At 45.7% G+C, this 19,662-nt stretch overlaps 1 protein-coding gene across 6 annotated transcripts in view; it reads left to right on the plus strand.

Annotated features, from left to right (window-relative positions):
- The window catches only part of garnl3 (GTPase activating Rap/RanGAP domain like 3), a 261,207-nt gene extending 249,689 nt beyond the window's left edge, over positions 1-11,518 (plus strand). For 5 of the 6 annotated variants that reach the window (XM_045692952.1, XM_045692967.1, XM_045692961.1 and 2 more), the window contains 2 exons: positions 4,368-4,488; positions 11,182-11,517. In XM_045692952.1, coding sequence (XP_045548908.1) covers positions 4,368-4,488; positions 11,182-11,344 — 284 coding nt within the window. In that variant the 3' untranslated portion in view covers positions 11,345-11,517. Of the gene's footprint in view, positions 1-4,367; positions 4,489-11,181 lie in introns of all 6 variants that reach the window. The other variant, XM_045692975.1, reaches the window with a different exon arrangement.
- The last annotated feature ends 8,144 nt before the right edge of the window (positions 11,519-19,662 follow it).

Raw genomic sequence — 19,662 nt, forward strand, 5'->3', positions numbered from 1 at the left:
CCTGCTGTAACCCACTAGAACCATCCCAGCACACTAACCTGCTGTAACCCACTAGAACCATCCCAGCATACAAACCTGCTGTAACCTACTAGAACCATCCCAGCACACTAACCTGCTGTAACCCACTAGAACCATCCCAGCATACTAACCTGCTGTAACCCACTAGAACCATCCCAGCATACTAACCTGCTGTAACCCACTAGAACCATCCCAGCACACTAACCTGTCTAACCCACTAGAACCATCCCAGCATACTAACCTGCTGTAACCCACTAGAACTATCCCAGCATACTAACCTGCTGTAACCCACTAGAACCATCCCAGCGCACTAACCTGCCTAACCCACTAAAACCATCCCAACATACTAACCTGCTGTAACCCACTAGAACTATCCCAGCATACTAACCTACTGTAACCCACTAGAATCATCCCAGCATACTAACCTGTCTAACCCACTAGAACCATCCCAGCACACTAACCTGTCTAACCCACTAGAATCATCCCAGCATACTAACCTGTCTAACCCACTAGAACCATCCCAGCTCACTAACCTGCTGTAACCCACTAGAACCATCCCAGCATACTAACCTGCTGTAACCCACTAGAACCATCCCAGCATACTGACCTACTGTAACCTACTAGAACCATCCCAGCACACTAACCTGCTGTAACCCACTAGAACTATCCCAGCATACTAACCTGCTGTAACCCACTAGAACCATCCCAGCATACTAACCTGCTGTAACCCACTAGAACTATCCCAACACACTGACCTGCTGTAACCCACTAGAACCATCCCAGCATACTAACCTGCTGTAACCCACTAGAACCATCCCAGCACACTAACCTGCTGTAACCCACTAGAACCATCCCAGCATACTAACCTGCTGTAACCCACTAGAACTATCCCAGCATACTAACCTGCTGTAACCCACTAGAACCATCCCAGCACACTAACCTGCTGTAACCCACTAGAACCATCCCAGCATACAAACCTGCTGTAACCCACTAGAACCATCCCATCACACTAACCTGCTGTAACCCACTAGAACTATCCCAGCATACTAACCTGCTGTAACCCACTGGAACCATCCCAGCACACTAACCTGCTGTAACCCACTAGAACCATCCCAGCACACTAACCTGCTGTAACCCACTAGAACCATCCCAGCACACTAACCTGCTGTAACCCACTAGAACTATCCCAGCACACTAACCTGCTGTAACCCACTAGAACAATCCCAGCATACTAACCTGCTGTAACCCACTAGAACCATCCCAGCACACTAACCTGTCTAACCCACTAGAACTATCCCAGCATACTAACCTGCTGTAACCCACTAGAACCATCCCAGCACACTAACCTGCTGTAACCCACTAGAACAATCCCAGCATACTAACCTGCTGTAACCCACTAGAACCATCCCAGCATACTAACCTGCTGTAACCCACTAGAACCATCCCAGCACACTAACCTGCTGTAACCCACTAGAACTATCCCAGCACACTAACCTGCTGTAACCCACTAGAACAATCCCAGCATACTAACCTGCTGTAACCCACTAGAACCAACCCAGCATACTAACCTGCTGTAACCCACTAGAACCATCCCAGCACACTAACCTGCTGTAACCCACTAGAACCATCCCAGCACACTAACCTGTCTAACCCACTAGAACTATCCCAGCATACTAACCTGCTGTAACCCACTAGAACTATCCCAGCACACTAACCTGCTGTAACCCACTAGAACAATCCCAGCATACTAACCTGCTGTAACCCACTAGAACCATCCCAGCACACTAACCTGTCTAACCCACTAGAACTATCCCAGCATACTAACCTGCTGTAACCCACTAGAACTATCCCAGCACACTAACCTGCTGTAACCCACTAGAACAATCCCAGCATACTAACCTGCTGTAACCCACTAGAAGCATCCCAGCATACTAACCTGCTGTAACCCACTAGAACCATCCCAGCACACTAACCTGCTGTAACCCACTAGAACTATCCCAGCACACTAACCTGCTGTAACCCACTAGAACAATCCCAGCATACTAACCTGCTGTAACCCACTAGAACCATCCCAGCATACTAACCTGCTGTAACCCACTAGAACCATCCCAGCATACTAACCTGCTGTAACCCACTAGAACTATCCCAGCATACTAACCTGCTGTAACCCACTAGAACCATCCCAGCACACTAACCTGCTGTAACCCACTAGAACTATCCCAGCACACTAACCTGCTGTAACCCACTAGAACAATCCCAGCATACTAACCTGCTGTAACCCACTAGAACCATCCCAGCATACTAACCTGCTGTAACCCACTAGAACCATCCCAGCACACTAACCTGCTGTAACCCACTAGAACAATCCCAGCATACTAACCTGCTGTAACCCACTAGAACCATCCCAGCATACTAACCTGCTGTAACCCACTAGAACCATCCCAGCACACTAACCTGCTGTAACCCACTAGAACCATCCCAGCATACAAACCTGCTGTAACCCACTAGAACCATCCCAGCATACTAACCTGCTGTAACCCACTAGAACTATCCCAGCATACTAACCTGCTGTAACCCACTAGAACCATCCCAGCATACTAACCTGTCTAACCAACTAGAACTATCCCAACATACTAACCTGCTGTAACCCACTAGAACCATCCCAGCATACTAACCTGCTGTAACCCACTAGAACCATCCCAGCACACTAACCTGCTGTAACCCACTAGAACCATCCCAGCATACAAACCTGCTGTAACCTACTAGAACTATCCCAGCACACTAACCTGCTGTAACCCACTAGAACCATCCCAGCATACTAACCTGCTGTAACCCACTAGAACCATCCCAGCACACTAACCTGTCTAACCCACTAGAACCATCCCAGCATACTAACCTGCTGTAACCCACTAGAACTATCCCAGCATACTAACCTGCTGTAACCCACTAGAACCATCCCAGCACACTAACCTGCCTAACCCACTAAAACCATCCCAACATACTAACCTGCTGTAACCCACTAGAACTATCCCAGCATACTAACCTACTGTAACCCACTAGAATCATCCCAGCATACTAACCTGTCTAACCCACTAGAACCATCCCAGCACACTAACCTGTCTAACCCACTAGAATCATCCCAGCATACTAACCTGTCTAACCCACTAGAACCATCCCAGCTCACTAACCTGCTGTAACCCACTAGAACCATCCCAGCATACTAACCTGCTGTAACCCACTAGAACCATCCCAGCATACTGACCTACTGTAACCCACTAGAACCATCCCAGCACACTAACCTGCTGTAACCCACTAGAACCATCCCAGCATACTAACCTGCTGTAACCCACTAGAACTATCCCAACACACTGACCTGCTGTAACCCACTAGAACCATCCCAGCATACTAACCTGCTGTAACCCACTAGAACCATCCCAGCACACTAACCTGCTGTAACCCACTAGAACCATCCCAGCATACTAACCTGCTGTAACCCACTAGAACTATCCCAGCATACTAACCTGCTGTAACCCACTAGAACCATCCCAGCACACTAACCTGCTGTAACCCACTAGAACCATCCCAGCATACTAACCTGCTGTAACCCACTAGAACCATCCCAGCATACAAACCTGCTGTAACCCACTAGAACCATCCCAGCATACAAACCTGCTGGAACCCACTAGAACCATCCCAGCACACTAACCTGCTGTAACCCACTAGAACCATCCCATCACACTAACCTGCTGTAACCCACTAGAACTATCCCAGCATACTAACCTGCTGTAACCCACTAGAACTATCCCAGCACACTAACCTGCTGTAACCCACTAGAACCATCCCAGCACACTAACCTGCTGTAACCCACTAGAACTATCCCAGCATACTAACCTGCTGTAACCCACTGGAACCATCCCAGCACACTAACCTGCTGTAACCCACTAGAACCATCCCAGCACACTAACCTGCTGTAACCCACTAGAACCATCCCAGCACACTAACCTGCTGTAACCCACTAGAACCATCCCATCACACTAACCTGCAGTAACCCACTAGAACCATCCCAGCACACTAACCTGCTGTAACCCACTAGAACTATTCCAGCATACTAACCTGTTTATCCCACTGGAACCATCCCAGCATACTAACCTGCTGTAACCCACTAGAACCATCCCAGCACACTAACCTGCTGTAACCACTAGAACCATTCTAAGCACCACAGCAAGTGTAATGCTATTTGTGCTCCTCCTTTCTAAGTGGTTAATTGAGTGGTTGTGTTGTGGTCGGTTCTTACTGAGTGGGCATGATATTCCCCTACTGAGTAATCTTATTCTGTGTGTTCTTCCCAGGCTTGACCGAGGAGCCGAGCAGTAAGCCCGACAGCAGCACCGTCAAACAGAGGAAGATGAGCAAGAAGACCACTGAGGAAGAGATAAAGGCACGAACATTGACCTCCACCAGCAGTGACAGGTGAAGGACCCATATCATCTTCAACAACTCACAAACCTAAATAGCAGCAGTGATTAGAAGTCATACATTTTGCGGGCGGGTGCCTGCAGGCTGACTTCGGTCGTCAGTTGAACGGTGTTTCCTCCGACACATTGGTGCAGCTGGCTTCCGGGTTAACTTCTATGGGCTAGGTGGGACGCTAGCGGGACACAGCCAGTGAAATATCAGGGCTAGCGGGACACAGCTAGCGGGACACAGCCAGTGAAATATCAGGGCGGAAAATTCAAAAACAACAAAATGTCATAATTCAACTTTCTCAAACATACGACTATTTTACACCATTTTAAAGATACACTTCTCGTTAATCTAACCACATTGTCCGATTTCAAAAAGGCTTTACAGCGAAAGCAAAACATTAGATTATGTTAGGAGAGTACATAGACAAAAATAATCACACAGCCATTTTCCAAGCAAGGACATGTGTCAATAAAACCCAAAACACAGCGAAATGAAGCACTAACCTTTGACGTTCTTCATCAGATGACACTCCTACGACATTATGTTACACAATACATGTATGTTTTGTTCGATAAAGTTCATATTTATATCCAAAAACAGCATTTTACATTGGCGCGTGATATTCAGAAAATGTATTCCCACCAAAACGCTCGGTGAATATGCACATCAATTTACAAAAATACTCATCAGAAAAGTTGACAAAATACATAACAATTATTTTAAGAATTATAGATAGACTACTCCTTTATGCAACCGCTGTGTCAGATTTTAAAATAGCTTTACGGAGAAAGCACATTTTTCAATATTCTGAGTACATAGCTCAGCCATCACGGCGAGCTATTCAGACACCCGCCAAATTCGGGGCAACCTAAACTCAGAATTAGTATTAGAAATATTGTATTACCTTTGCTGATATTCGTCAGAATGCACTCCCAGGACTGCTACTTCCACAAGAAATGTTGTTTTTGTTCCAAATAATCCATATTTATCTCCAAATACCTCCGTTTTGTTCGTGTGTTCAGAGCACTATCCAAAGGGTAATGCGCGAGCGCAGATCGAGAGACAAAAAGTCAAAATGTTCCATTACCGTACTTAGAAGCATGTCAAACGCTGTTTAAAATCAATCTTTATGGTATTTTTAACGTAAAATTGCAATAATATTCCAACCGGACAATAGCATATTCATTCAAGAAGAAAAAGAAGGAGGGGCGTGCTCGCGGGACCGAGCATATCCAATCACTTTGTTGCCAGGCAGACCACTCAGTAACTGAGCTCCTATACTCTGCCCAGTGACAGGAAAATGCTCAAACCACTTTCTGAAGGCTTTAGACAGCCAATGGAAGCCTTAGGAAGTGCAAAGTCACCCCACAGACACTGGAGCTTCGATAGAGAATAAAAAGAACTACAATTCCCAGACTTTTCACTTCCTGCTTGGATTTTTCTCAGGTTTTTGCCTGCCATATGAGTTCTGTTATACTCACAGACACCATTCAAACAGTTTTAGAAACTTCAGAGTGTTTTCTATCCAAATCTACTAATAATATGCATATTCTAGTTTCTGGGCCAGAGTAGTAACCCGTTTAAATTGGGTACGTTTTTCATCCGGCCGTGAAAATACTGCCCCCTAGCCCAGACAGGTTAAGCGGACCAGTGTTAAGAAGTGCGGCTTGGCTGATAATTTGCTAACGTGAGAAAAGCACATGTGCCTAGAAGTTTCTCAGTTTTGTGAATGGAATATTTGGCTTGAAGTCTCATACGGCTACTTCAAATGCAGTGGCAAACCGTGACTATTGGAGCTAGGCCCTCAGTTGCGGATCTGACGTCATACATATAGAGAACTCGGATGCCTGTGTATACAGAGCTTGACTTGAGACCTTTCTTTTGCAGACCTATGTAGGAGAAGCAATTCTTAGATGACAGAGTCAAACGGTCCTAAGCCACGCCTCGGCTGTGGCTCACAGAAGCAGCACACGTACACAATGGTTGCAAATATCGATAGCAGGAACCACGTTACAAGAAAATATGGTTGCGTCGTTTCAGATAAACATTTGCCAAAACAAACAGTCACTCAAATAGTGATGGAATAAATTCAACCACACAACTACTCACATTGTTTCAAGACCACGGACAGTATATGCTGTCAGAGAGAAAGAAGTCACACTGTATTCAATGTTCTATCTCGAGCATGCAACAATAACAAAATGCACCACAACACGAAATGTCATGTACCCAGTACTTCCAATTGCAATGTCATTACCTTTGTTTTTACCACACAACCAGTGATCTAAAGTTGAAATAATATTTTACACATTGTATTCATATGAACGCGATAGCAACCAAAAGCAAGCTGTAGATGAAAACAAAAAGTCCACTCGCCATTATGATTATCATTTCAAAACGAAATCCATTCTCCTGTCCTTCTTTATGAAATGGGCAATGGCAGGTTCATATAGCTTGTCTTTTGATTTTACATCCGAAATAAGTACTTTTTCGATTGAGATCAAAGCCAGGGCTGACAGTCCGGCCTGTCCAGTGGTGTTCCTGGAATATGTTCTTTCAACTGATGCAGTGGACACTGGAATGGTCAAAACTAGACAGGTAAGCAGATACAATTGGTGCATAATATCAATTAGTCTCTTCTGCTGGAGAAAGTAGAGCAGATCAGCCGGGCTCTTACCCTCGAAGTCAGACATTGAGTATATAACGGTGAGTTCTGTTTTAAGCCGCGGCAAATCAAAATTAGTGCCATAGCTTTCCTCGAGACTTGAGAACGCAGAGTTTGGAAAGTTTGGTGTTTCCCTATATATTGGGAACTTTTGTGGGTCAAGGAGGGCAAGGAACATGAGCCTTTCATGGTCATTGAACCTGTTTCTTAGCCGAGTGACAATGTTGTCGATGATCGCACTGTGTAGCTGTTGGTACTGCTCGCGAACCTCTCCTTGCATATGTGTCCTGCGTCTCCTTGGAACTTCGGTCTCACTCACAGTGTCCTCGTAGATGGAATCAAATTTTCCTTTTTGCCTCTCTGTGGTGTTGCAGAGGTCGTCCACCATGGACAAGCAGAACTGCGTGTCAAACTCCCTGTTCTGCAATATTCCAAACAGCACATCGGAGTATGCAAATATGGAGTAGAACGCGGATAGCAGGAAGCAGAACTCGAAGCTTGTCAGGTGCATCATGTATTGATCTGCGCTGTGATTGGTGTCTTCATCAGAGTCATCGTGATGGTCCACTATGTATTCAAAGAGTTCAATGAGTTCTGCCTTTTTTTCAAGTGTGAGGAGAAGTTCCACCATGTTGGCGCCACTCTGGGTAGTCTTCGCTGGCATATTTCATCCAGTAGATTTGTTTGTTTGACAGATCTTCAGAAAAACACTGCTAGGCCACCAAGATGAGAAAAAAATATTGCATTCTTTTAGTTTACCAACACTTTTAGTTTACATGACCAGATTAAGAGTGTGCGCATAGCAATGAATGAACAGAGCTTGCGGGATAGTTTCTTTCACCTTGGCTTGTACTCCGTTTATACCAGAGGCCATGACTGCAGGCCCATCGTAACACAGTGACACAACTTTGGCCGTGCATTCACATTCCTCTAAAAAGCTGATAATTCGGGTAGCAACCTCTTCTGCCCGTTTATACTCAGTTACATCCTCAAATTTGAAAAACCTTTCCTTCACACCACCATCGGTAGTGTAACGTAACACATAAGACATTTGGGCTACATTGCTGATATCTGTCATCTCGTCAACCATGATGGTTACAAAGGGGGTTTTCTTCAATTCTTCCTTCATGACATCTGTCATTACATTCGCGACCGCGTGTATCAGGTCATTTTGGATTTTGCTGGAAATGCCTGTGAACATGGTAGCCGTAGCCGAACGGCAGTTTAACGTGCTGTCATACTCAGCCAAGAAATCCAGTATTTCCAAGTAGTTTCCCTTATTAGCTGATTCTTTACCCTCACCATGTCCTCTGAATGCTAATTCTTGCTTGCCTAAAAACACAACCGTATGAATAAGGCGCTTTAGACTCTCCCTGTTGTGCCTGACTTTATCATTGTGAGTAAGTGTTTTATTGCGCCATTGCTTGTTAACCTGTCTGGGCAAGGTGGGACGTTTGCATCCCACCCTAGTCAACAGCCAGTGGAATTGCGTCGCGCGAAATACAAAACCTCATAAATGCTATAACTTCAATTTCTCAAACATATGACTATTTTACATCATTTTATAGATACACCTCTCCTGAATTGAACCACGTTGTCCGATTTCAAAAAGGCTTTACAGCAAAAGCAAAACATTAGATTATGTCAGGAGAGTACCCTGCCAAAAAAAATCACACTGCCATTTTCAAAGCAACTAGATGCATCACAAATACCCAAAACACAGCTAAATGCAGCACTAACCTTTGACAATCTTCATCAGATGACACTCCTAGGACATCATGTTACACAATACATGCATTTTCTGTTCGATAAAGTTCATATTTATATATAAAAACAGCATTTTACATCAGCGCGTGACGTTCAGAAAATATTTTCCCTCAAATGCTTCCGGTGAATCAGCGCTACAATTTACAAAATTACTATTCGAAAACATTGTTAAAATGTAATATTGTCATTCAAAGAATTATAGATTAACATCTCGTGAATGCAACCGCATTGCCAGATTTAAAAATAACGTTACTGGGAAATCACACTTTGCAATAAACGACGTGGTATGCTCAGAAAAATAGGCTAGGCGATACATGTTAGCGCCATCTTGGAACCATCTAAAATCAAAAATACTATCGTAAATATTCCCTTACCTTTGATTATCTTCATCAGAAGGCACTTCCAGGAATCCCAGGGCAACAACAAATGTAGTTTTGTTCGAAAAAGTTGAATATGCATATAATTAGTAGATTTGGATAGAAAACACCCTAAAGTTTCTAAAACTGTTTGAATGGTGTCTGTGAGTATAACAGAACTCATATGGCAGGCAAAAACCTGACAGGATTCTATATGGGAAGTGGCCTGTCTGACAAGTTGTTGTTCATCTGGGCTCTTTTTATTGAAGACTGAGGATCTTTGCTCTAACGTGACACTTCCTACGGCTCCCATAGGCTCTCAGAGCCCGGGAAAAAGCTGAACGATATCGAGGCAGGCTCTGGCTGAAACACATTATCGCTTTTGGCAAGTGGCCGATCAGAGTACTATGGGCTTAGGCGCGTGCACAAGTCGACCCCGTGCTTTATTTTCTTTCGTCTGTTTACCTAAATGCAGATTCCCGGTCGGAATATTATCGCTTTTTTACGAGAAAAATGGCATAAAAATTGATTTTAAACAGCGGTTGACATGCTTCGAAGTACGGTAATGGAATATTTCGAATTTTTTGGTCACAAAATGCGCCATGCTCGTAACCCTTATTTACCCTTTCGGATAGTGTCTTGAACGCACGAACAAAACGCCGCTATTTGGATATAACTATGGATTATTTTGAACCAAACCAACATTTGTTATTGAAGTAGAAGTCCTGGGAGTGCATTCTGACGAAGAACACCAAAGGTAATAACATTTTTCTTATAGTAAATCTGACTTTGGTGAGTGCTAAACTTGCTGGGTGTCTAAATAGCTAGCCCTGTGATGCCGGGCTATCTACTGAGAATATTGCAAAATGTGCTTTCACCGAAAAGCTATTTTAAAATCGGACATATCGAGTGCATAGAGGAGTTCTGTATCTATAATTCTTAAAATAATTGTTATGCTTTTTGTGAACGTTTATCGTGAGTAATTTAGTAAATTCACCGGAAGTTTGCGGGGGGTATGCTAGTTCTGAACGTCACATGCTAATGTAAAAAGCTGGATTTTGATATAAATATGAACTTGATTGAACAAAACATGCATGTATTGTATAACATAATGTCCTAGGTGTGTCATCTGATGAAGATCATCAAAGGTTAGTGCTGCATTTAGCTGTCTTCTGGGTTTTTGTGACATTATATGCTAGCTTGAAAAATGGGTGTCTAATTATTTCTGGCTGGGTACTCTGCTGACATAATCTAATGTTTTGCTTTCATTGTAAAGCCTTTTTGAAATCGGACAGTGTGGTTAGATTAACGAGAGTCTTGTCTTTAAAATGGTGTAAAATAGTCATATGTTTGAGAAATTGAAGTAATAGCATTTCTAAGGTATTTGAATAACGCGCCACAGGATTCCACTGGCTGTTACGTAGGTGGGACGATTTCGTCCCGCCGGCCCTAGAGAAGTTAAATTGTCCCACCTATTACAAGACAATTTGTGATTGGTTGAATCTACTGTCATTCCAAAATGCTTCTCTAATTGAAGTCAATGTCAATGACGTTGGCTGCCTTCTAGTCAAAGCCCAAGTGCCTAGCCAATGAGCGTTGAGCCCAGCGAGATTATTTCTACCAAGAGACTACCAAAGAAAAATTCTGATTGGATATTTTTTTCTCTTGGATATTAACCTTTCTTTTTCGAAAACAAACTGAAGAAAATCAATAGGAACATTATTACAATTAAGACAAAAAAAATTAAATCAATGAAAACACAATTCCAGATTATATTAATATATAAAAATATAGGCCCTCTCTGAAGGCGTAGAGGGCCCTGGCGGTTCCCCAATGTTCAAATGATATGAGTGTAAAACGTTATGATGTAGTGATTCAAACTGATGGGCATGCTGTGTGTCCTATCAGAGTGGGCTCGGAGTCGGCCGACACGGACTCGGACATCCAACGGCACTGCTCGTCCAGCTCGGAGGCGGAGCCAGAGAAAGTGGTACTTAGAGAGGAGAGCCCATTGGCCAGCCCCTTCACCCTCTCCACCTCGTTCGAAGAAGACATCCTGGACCTAAAGTGAAGACAATCCCATCATGCACTTATTTTCTGCCCTCCTCCTTTCCTCCTCATCCACCTCTTCTCTTCTCCTCCTTTCCTCCTCATCCACCTCTTCTCTTCTCCTCCTTTCCTCCTCATCCACCTCTTCTATCCTCCTCCTTTCCTCATCCCCCTCTTCTCTCCTCCTCCTTTCCCCCTCATCCATCTCTTCTCTCCTCCTCCTTTCCTCCTCATCCCCCTCTTCTCTGCTCCTCCTTTCCTCCTCATCCCCCCTCTTCTCTCCTCCTCCTTTCCTCCTCATCCACCTCTTCTCTCCTCCTCCTTTCCTCCTCATCCCCCTCTTCTCTCCTCCTCATCCCCCTCTTCTCTGCTCCTCCTTTCCTCCTCATCCCCCTCTTCTCTCCTCCTCCTTTCCTCCTCATCCCCCTCTTCTCTCCTCCTCCTTTCCTCCTCATCCACCTCTTCTCTCCTCCTCCTTTCCGCCTCATCCCCCTCTTCTCTCCTCCTCCTTTCCTCCTCATCCCCCTCTTCTCTGCTCCTACTTTCCTCCTCATCCCCCTCTTCTCTCCTCCTCCTTTCCTCCTCATCCACCTCTTCTCTCCTCCTCCTTTCCTCCTCATCCACCTCTTCTCTCCTCCTTTCGGTCATTTTATTTGTAGTTCGTTGATTTCTGTTTAGTTTTTATCTCTGTGGTCTGGGTCTTCATACTCAGACATGGTGTGTAGAAGAGGAATGTGTGTGTGTGTGTTGCACCGCAGCGAGTAACCCAAAGAAAACGAGGAGGTAATTTGAGGTGGTGTGGTTAGTTCAGAGTTCAGAGGTCATTATACGGCGAAGGTTTCATCAATAAACCAAAACTGAATGTAAATCTACGCACCAAGGCACGAAGAAAAATCTGTGTTGGAACCGACGCCCTCGTGAAGTTGCTTTGGCTTACCATTTGTTGCATATTATATGATTATTTCCTGTTCCACTTTCAACTGTAGTATAATATATGTATGTGTACATCTATTTATACATTAAGATGCATACACACTGACAGACATGTATGCCTTTATAGATATATTATAATACACATTTTATTCACATATTTAGTAAATGTAAGATGTTTTATGCTCTCCATGTCTGTCAGTCTTGTTCTGTTTCCTTCCCAACTCACAGTATGCAGGTAGACAGGGCTGGACTGGAGGCAGAGTCTCCCACAAGTGCCAATTCGCCACATCCTTCACCAAAACCACAACTCCCATCAGCCACCAGTCACCTCCTCTGATTGGCTGGTCTCTGACAGTAGCAGTCTTAGTCATGTATCCCTCTGTAGGTAACATCCTACAGTGACTCTGTGAGCTAGGTTCAATCATCATAGAGTCACACACACACACCCCTCTAGGGTCTCTAAAAGCACCTGCAAGCCTTTGCTACTACTGTCCTGTTTCTGGCTGTCCCTGAGAATCCCTCGGTCCAGGTCCTCACTGAATGAAAATGCATACAGTCTTCTATACACAGACTACAACCTGCCCTGACAGTAAGCTTACTGTGGCCTATAAATGGCCCAACATTGTCATAGCCAGCGGCCAATTGGCCAGTTAGCTCATCGGCTTTCTAGTGGGTCGACGGCAGTATCCGACACAAACAGCCGGGCACACACTGGCTGAATCAACATTGTTTCCACGTCATTTCAATTAAATAACATTGAACCGACATTGAATAGACGTTGAATTGACGTCTGTGCCCAGTGGACATGGTCTGTCTGGTGTTTGGCCGCTATTGTCTACATGGGACCTCTATCAGCTTGCCTCTCTGTATAGTGGTGTGTAGACTCAGCCAACATTGATTCTCTTGTTAGTCGGGTTGGAGAATTTATCAAGTAGCCAACTACTTCCTTTTAGGAGTGATGGCATGAGGTAATGTAGTCGGTCATAGGTTGCGTCCCAACTTTTAACCAGGGCCCATAGAGCGCTGAAGTAGTGCATTATATAGGGAATAGGGCGGCTTTTAGGACATAGACATAGTGGATGAGAGTCCATTTAGATGGTAGATTGGTTAGGGTTAGATGATAGGAGGGTTAGATGGTAGATGGGTTAGGGTTAGGGTTAGATGATAGGAGGGTTAGATGGTAGATGGGTTAGGGTTAGATGATAGGAGGGTTAGATGAGAGATGGGTTAGGGTTAGATGGCAGGAGGATTAGGGTTAGATGGTAGATGGGTTAGGGTTAGATGGCAGGAGGATTCGGGTTAGATGGTAGATGGGTTAGGGTTTGATGGTAAATGGCTTATGGTTAGATGGTAGATGGGTTAAGGTTAGATGGTAGATGGGTTAGGGTTAGATGGCAGGAGGATTAGGGGTAGATGGGTTAAGGTTAGATGGTAGATGGGTTAAGGTTAGATGGTAGATAGGTTAGGGTTAGATGGCAAATGGTAGGTACTGTAGCCTAACTCAGAGTCCCTATAGGAACTATTTGGAATACGGAATTTCCTCTCCTCTCCAACTCTTCACTAGGAGCAATTCATAACTTCCCAAGTGCAATGGGACATTACTGAACACAGGAGTTGTGATGCGTGTAAAGACAGAGTGGACTGAAACAGCACAGAGGAAGCCATAACACACCTCTGATAAGATAGATAAGTAACCAATCCCAATGAGTAGAGTGATATCAGCCAATCAGAACACGGGTCAGGGGTCAAACATGACACAATACCAGGGCATCATGGGAAATGTAGTGTTTCATCAGTATGTACTGGACATGAGTTGGGCTCACGCCTGCAACTTCAAAATCAGTGTCATCCTTAACCCAAGTGGGAATTTCCTACTGGGCTAATGGTTAGGAGTTTGGTATCTCCCATGGGAGACCAGGCGTACAGCATGATACTGTGTTCTCAGTGTCTTAAGCTGCATCATGCTGAGAGCAGTGTTAGGGAGAGGCTCTGTTGTTACTACTATACAGGTCACGGTGATATTGCTGCAAAACCTGCATACAGTACATGTCTAGAGAGGAATATTAGGGAGAGTTCTTGGCTTAAGCATCTGTGCATCCGTTCGACTATGTGAGCACCCGTGTGTGGTCGGCTTGCGACATGGCACCCCTCTTCTGATCTAGCATGAGCCCCCTTCTCTCTCTCTATCACACCTTTTCTTCTGTTTCTCTCTGTACTTGCCTGTCTCAATATGGTCTCTTTCAATACTATTACGCAAAACCAGAGGGACAACATAGGGGGACTATTTTTACAATGGAATTTGACTTGTTATTATTACGCTGGTTCTTATCATGAGTGTAGGTGAATGGGATTGGGATGTCTGGTGGTTTGAAGGTTTGTAATACGGCTTCTATCACTTTGATCATTCTCCCTGTTACTCTCTCCTTTGTTTCCGTCGTCCCTGTTAAAGTTCACACCACCCCAACTCCTTGATGTTTTTGCAGTGGTTTTTGTATCTAAATCAATATTTAGTGTTTAGACTGTTGCTCAACCTCTCTGTGATATCAAAACGAAAGAAGAAAATAATAAAAATAACACCAAGTGTCTTAAAAATATTGTATCGTTTTTAATGCCAAGTACTACTTGTAAATGTTTGTGTTTCAAATGTGGCCTCAAATGAAACTTTATTCTATTATTATTATTATTATTATTATTTTTTGAACAATTATTTCAGTTATTTGAACAAGTGCTGTAGACCACTGCTGTGAAAGTAGTAAATTCTGTTCATTGATATGTAATAAATATTTATGAAATTTGAACACGTTTTGTTTGTAATCTTCCTCATTATGGATTAGTTATTCATGGTGCTGTGATGTCAGAAATTGCTGGAAGCTGTATCTGTACCACCGACTGTAAGGATCTACCTGCTAAACTACATTTCCCATGATTCCCCAACTGTCACACATGGAAACACCGCTCTTCCCACCTGGAAGGTGGCGGCACAAACTGAGAGACAAATTAGGGCCATATTAGCAGGTCAATTTAGCACAAGCCTAATGTCAACACATCTGGTGTCTGCTCCAGTCCCTGCTGGAGCCTGTTTGTCGTGTGTGTGTGTGTGTGTGTGTGTGTGTGTGTGTGTGTGTGTGTGTGTGTGTGTGTGTGTGTGTGTGTGTGTGTGTGTGTGTGTGTGTGTGTGTGTGTGTGTGTGTGTGTGTGTGTGTGTGTGTGTGTGTGTGTGTGTGTGTGTGTGTGTGTGTGTGTGTGTGTGTGTTTGTGTGTGTGTGTGTGTGTGTGCGCGCACGTGCAGCTGATCAGAATTGATCTCTCACCTCTCAATCTCACTGTAACAGCGGGCACCCCTGGTGGAACACACACATATGGTCACATATGCACACACACTCTCAACCTTACTTCATTCCCCCTGTGACATTACGCCGATTCTGTTGTAAAACATTTACTCTGTTGCAAAACGTTGCAATGAAAACAAGACCTTCTATTGGACACATTCAGGTAGGTCTACACTCTTCAACTTCTTAACATTACAAATGTCCTCTCCTAATCCTTTAAACGTATTGAATTATTTCCAAACAATGTTACCCAGTGTTATACCAATGTAACAACATAGAAAGCTGATTCTTCTTTCTTGACCTGTGTCCAGATGTGCCCCAACTGAAAGGAAAAGCGTCAGTGACAGATATAGGGAAGACAATCAAGGAGGTGATGGAGTCCAGGTGAGGGTCATGAGGTGCAGGTGCACGAGACGATGGTGACAGGTATGTGGGATAATCAGCAGCCTGATGACCTCGAGGCCGGAGAGGGAGTATCCGTGACAACCTCTAACTTCCTTCATACTGGATGCATAAACTTAAACATTTTCATCTGAGTCTGGGGAAGAAGCTAGAGAGCCAAAATCATTGTCAAAATCCCAAACTGTTGTTTTAGGTCATTTTAAGATAATTTGGACATGAAGCGCAGAGAATGTTAATATTAATTACTACATTACTAATGTTGGCACCCCCCAAACCAAATCTGTTGTTTTGGGAGCAGCAGTTTGCAAATTTGAACTAAACGGACTTGACAAGAACCACTCCCCATCCTCTGCCATGACGACAGTGAAAAGTATCCCATCATGCCCCAGAGATGCGTTAGAACAGAAGTGTGACTTCACTGACTTTCCTCCAGGAACCAGCAAAAGGCTGTTTTATGTCTGGCCACTCTGGCATCTCCGGGCAGTCTGGCCACTCTGGCATCTCCGGGCAGTCTGGCCACTCTGGCGGCTCCGGGCAGTCTGGCCACTCTGGCGGCTCCGGGCAGTCTGGCCACTCTGGCGGCTCCGGGCAGTCTGGCCACTCTGGCGGCTCCGGGCAGTCTGGCCACTCTGGCGGCTCCGGGCAGTCTGGCCACTCTGGCGGCTCCTGACTAGTGGGCGGCTCTGGCGGCTCCTGACTGGCGGGCGGCTCGGGCTACTCCTGACTGACGGGCGGCTCGGGCGACTCCTGACTGACGGGCGGCTCGGGCGACTCCTGACTGACGGGCGGCTCGGGCGACTTCTGACTGACGGGCGGCTCGGGCGACTCCTGACTGACGGGCGGCTCGGGCGACTCCTGACTGACGGGTGGCTCGGGCGACTCCTGGCTGACGGGCGGCTCGGGCGACTCCTGACTGACGGGCGGCTCGGGCGACTCCTGACTGACGGGCGGCTCGGGCGACTCCTGACTGACGGGCGGCTCGGGCGAATCTTGACTGACGGGCGGCTCGGGCGACTCTTGACTGACGGGCGGCTCGGGCGACTCTTGACTGACGGGCAGCTCGGGCGACTCTTGACTGACGGGCAGCTCGGGCGACTCTTGACTGACGGGCAGCTCGGGCGACTCTTGACTGACGGGCAGCTCGGGCGACTCTTGACTGGGATGACGCACTTGAAGCCTGGTGCATGGTGCTGGTACTAGACGTACCAGACTGGGAACACGCACCTCCAGGCTAGTGCGGGGAGCGGGAACAGGACGAGTCGGACTGGGCTGACGCACTTCCGGGTCCGCACGAGAGACAGCAATTGGAAACACCGGGCTATGGAGGCGCACAGGCGGTCTTGATCTTACCTCCTGCACAACCCGTCCTGGCTGGATGGAACTAGTAGCCCTGTACGAGTGGGGTGCTAGTACAGGGCGAACTGGGCTGTGCAGGGGCCTGATGGTTGCCGTGCTTAGTGCGGGAGTAGGGTAGCCTGGTCCGAGGAGGCGTACCGGTGACCAGATGCGCTGCGCAGGCATCCTCCTCCCAGGCTGGATGCCCACTCTAGCACGGCATCTGCGCGGGGCTGGAATGGCGCGCACCGGACTGTGCGTGCGTATGGGTGAGATAGTGCGCACCTCAGCAAAACATGGCGCCCTCCACCTCATACGCTCCTCCATATAACCACGGGTAGCTGGCTTCCGGCTCTTCCTTGGCCTAGCCACACTACCCGTGTGCCCCCCCCCGTGTGCCCCCTCTCGTGCTTCTCCCTCAGCGCGTCCAAGGCCTCGTACCTCCGCCTCTCTGCCTTGGCTGCCTCAATTTCCTCCCGTGGGCGACGGTACTCCCCAGCCTGGTGCCAAGGTCCAGCCCCGTCCAGAACTTCCTCCCAGGTCCATTTCTCCCGCCAGTCCAACTCGAAATCCCTTTGCTCCTTCCTCTGCTTATTGGTCCTTTGGGGGTGGGAGATTCTGTCACGATTGTCGTTGGAAAAGGAGGACCAAAATGCAGCAGAGTTGTGGATACTCATTCTTTTAATGGGAAAAAAACGAAAAGCATCCACAGGAAAAACAAAACAATAAATGATACTCACGACTCACAACAGTGTAGCAGGCTCAATAACGCAGTGCTCACAAATAATCTCCCACAAAAGACAAACACAAACACACCCTACTATATGGGACTCTCAATCAAAGGCAAATAGACAACACCTGCCTTCAATTGAGAGTCCCAACCCCAATTAACCAAACATAGACATACAACCAGCTAGATCAACATATAAATACATAAACAAGGAACAGTGCCCAAAAAACCCCGGAATACATAAATCAAATCCCCTACAACAAACACACTACCCCGAACCACATAAACCAAATACCCTCTGCCACGTCCTGACCAAACTACAATAACAATTAACCCTTATTCTGGCCAGGACGTGACAGTTGTGTTGAACATGTGAAGGAGGGTCAGTGAATGTTGTGTTGAACATGTGAGGGAGGGTCAGTGAATGTTGTGTTGAACATGTGAAGGAGGGTCAGTGAATGTTGTGTTGAACATGTGAAGGAGGGTCAGTGTGTCAGAAGAGACGCTTTGAAGGACAGAGTGCCGGCCGGCCCGAGATACACTCCAACTCTGTGAGAAAGGGAGGAGGGGACATGTATGGCAGTGTTCTGCTTATTAAAATGACGTACAAATCTTCTTTTCTGTGTTGGAATGGTGTGGGCGTACCCCAACAATAGAATGGTGTGGGCGTACCCCAACAATAGAATGGTGTGGGCGTACCCCAACAATAGAATGGTGTGGGCATACCCCAACAATAGAATGGTGTGGGCGTACCCCAACAATAGAATGGTGTGGGCGTACCCCAACAATAGAATGGTGTGGGCGTACCCCAACAATAGAATGGTGTGGGCGTACCCCAACAATAGAATGATGTCGGCGTACCCCAACAATAGAATGGTGTGGGCGTACCCCAACAATAGAATGGTGTGGGCGTACCCCAACAATAGAAGGGTGTGGGCGTACCCCAACAATAGAATGGTGTGGGCGTACCCCAACAATAGAATGGTGTGGGCGTACCCCAACAATAGAATGGTGTGGGCGTACCCCAACAATAGAATGGTGTGGGCGTACCCCAACAATAGAATGGTGTGGGCGTATACCGGTCATTAGAAATATTTCTTTCACTGGATAGTTACTTAAAAACTGTGACATTTTATCTTAGACTCATGTCAAAATGTGTAGAGGTGCAGGAAATTAGCTTAAAAACTGTAAAATGTTCTCTCATCCTCATCGCAAAATGTGAAGAATAGCATGAAATGAGCTATAAAAGAGCAAATGTTGCTCTATGCCCCATGGAATTGCAGGAAATTAGCTTTAAAACAATGACAAAATGTGTAGAATAGCATTATAAAACTGAACATTTTTTCTAGCTGTTTCTCTCCCCCACTTATTCTTCCACTTATACTGTTTTTTTTCCAAAATACCCCTCCATATACCCCTCAAACATAAGTCATGTCAAACTGTAGAATTGCAGGAAATATTTTTAAACCCCCCCATATCTACACCACAATTTCACCCTTGACGTAGAGCCTTCTGTGAAAACCCAAAAGGGTTCTACTTGGAACCCAAAAGGGTTCGACAGCCAATTTAGCATTTTTGGTTCTAGATATAACCTTTTTTTCTACAAGTGTT

This window comes from Salmo salar, chromosome ssa01, assembly GCF_905237065.1.
Source record: "Salmo salar chromosome ssa01, Ssal_v3.1, whole genome shotgun sequence".
Lineage (NCBI taxonomy): Eukaryota > Metazoa > Chordata > Actinopteri > Salmoniformes > Salmonidae > Salmo > Salmo salar.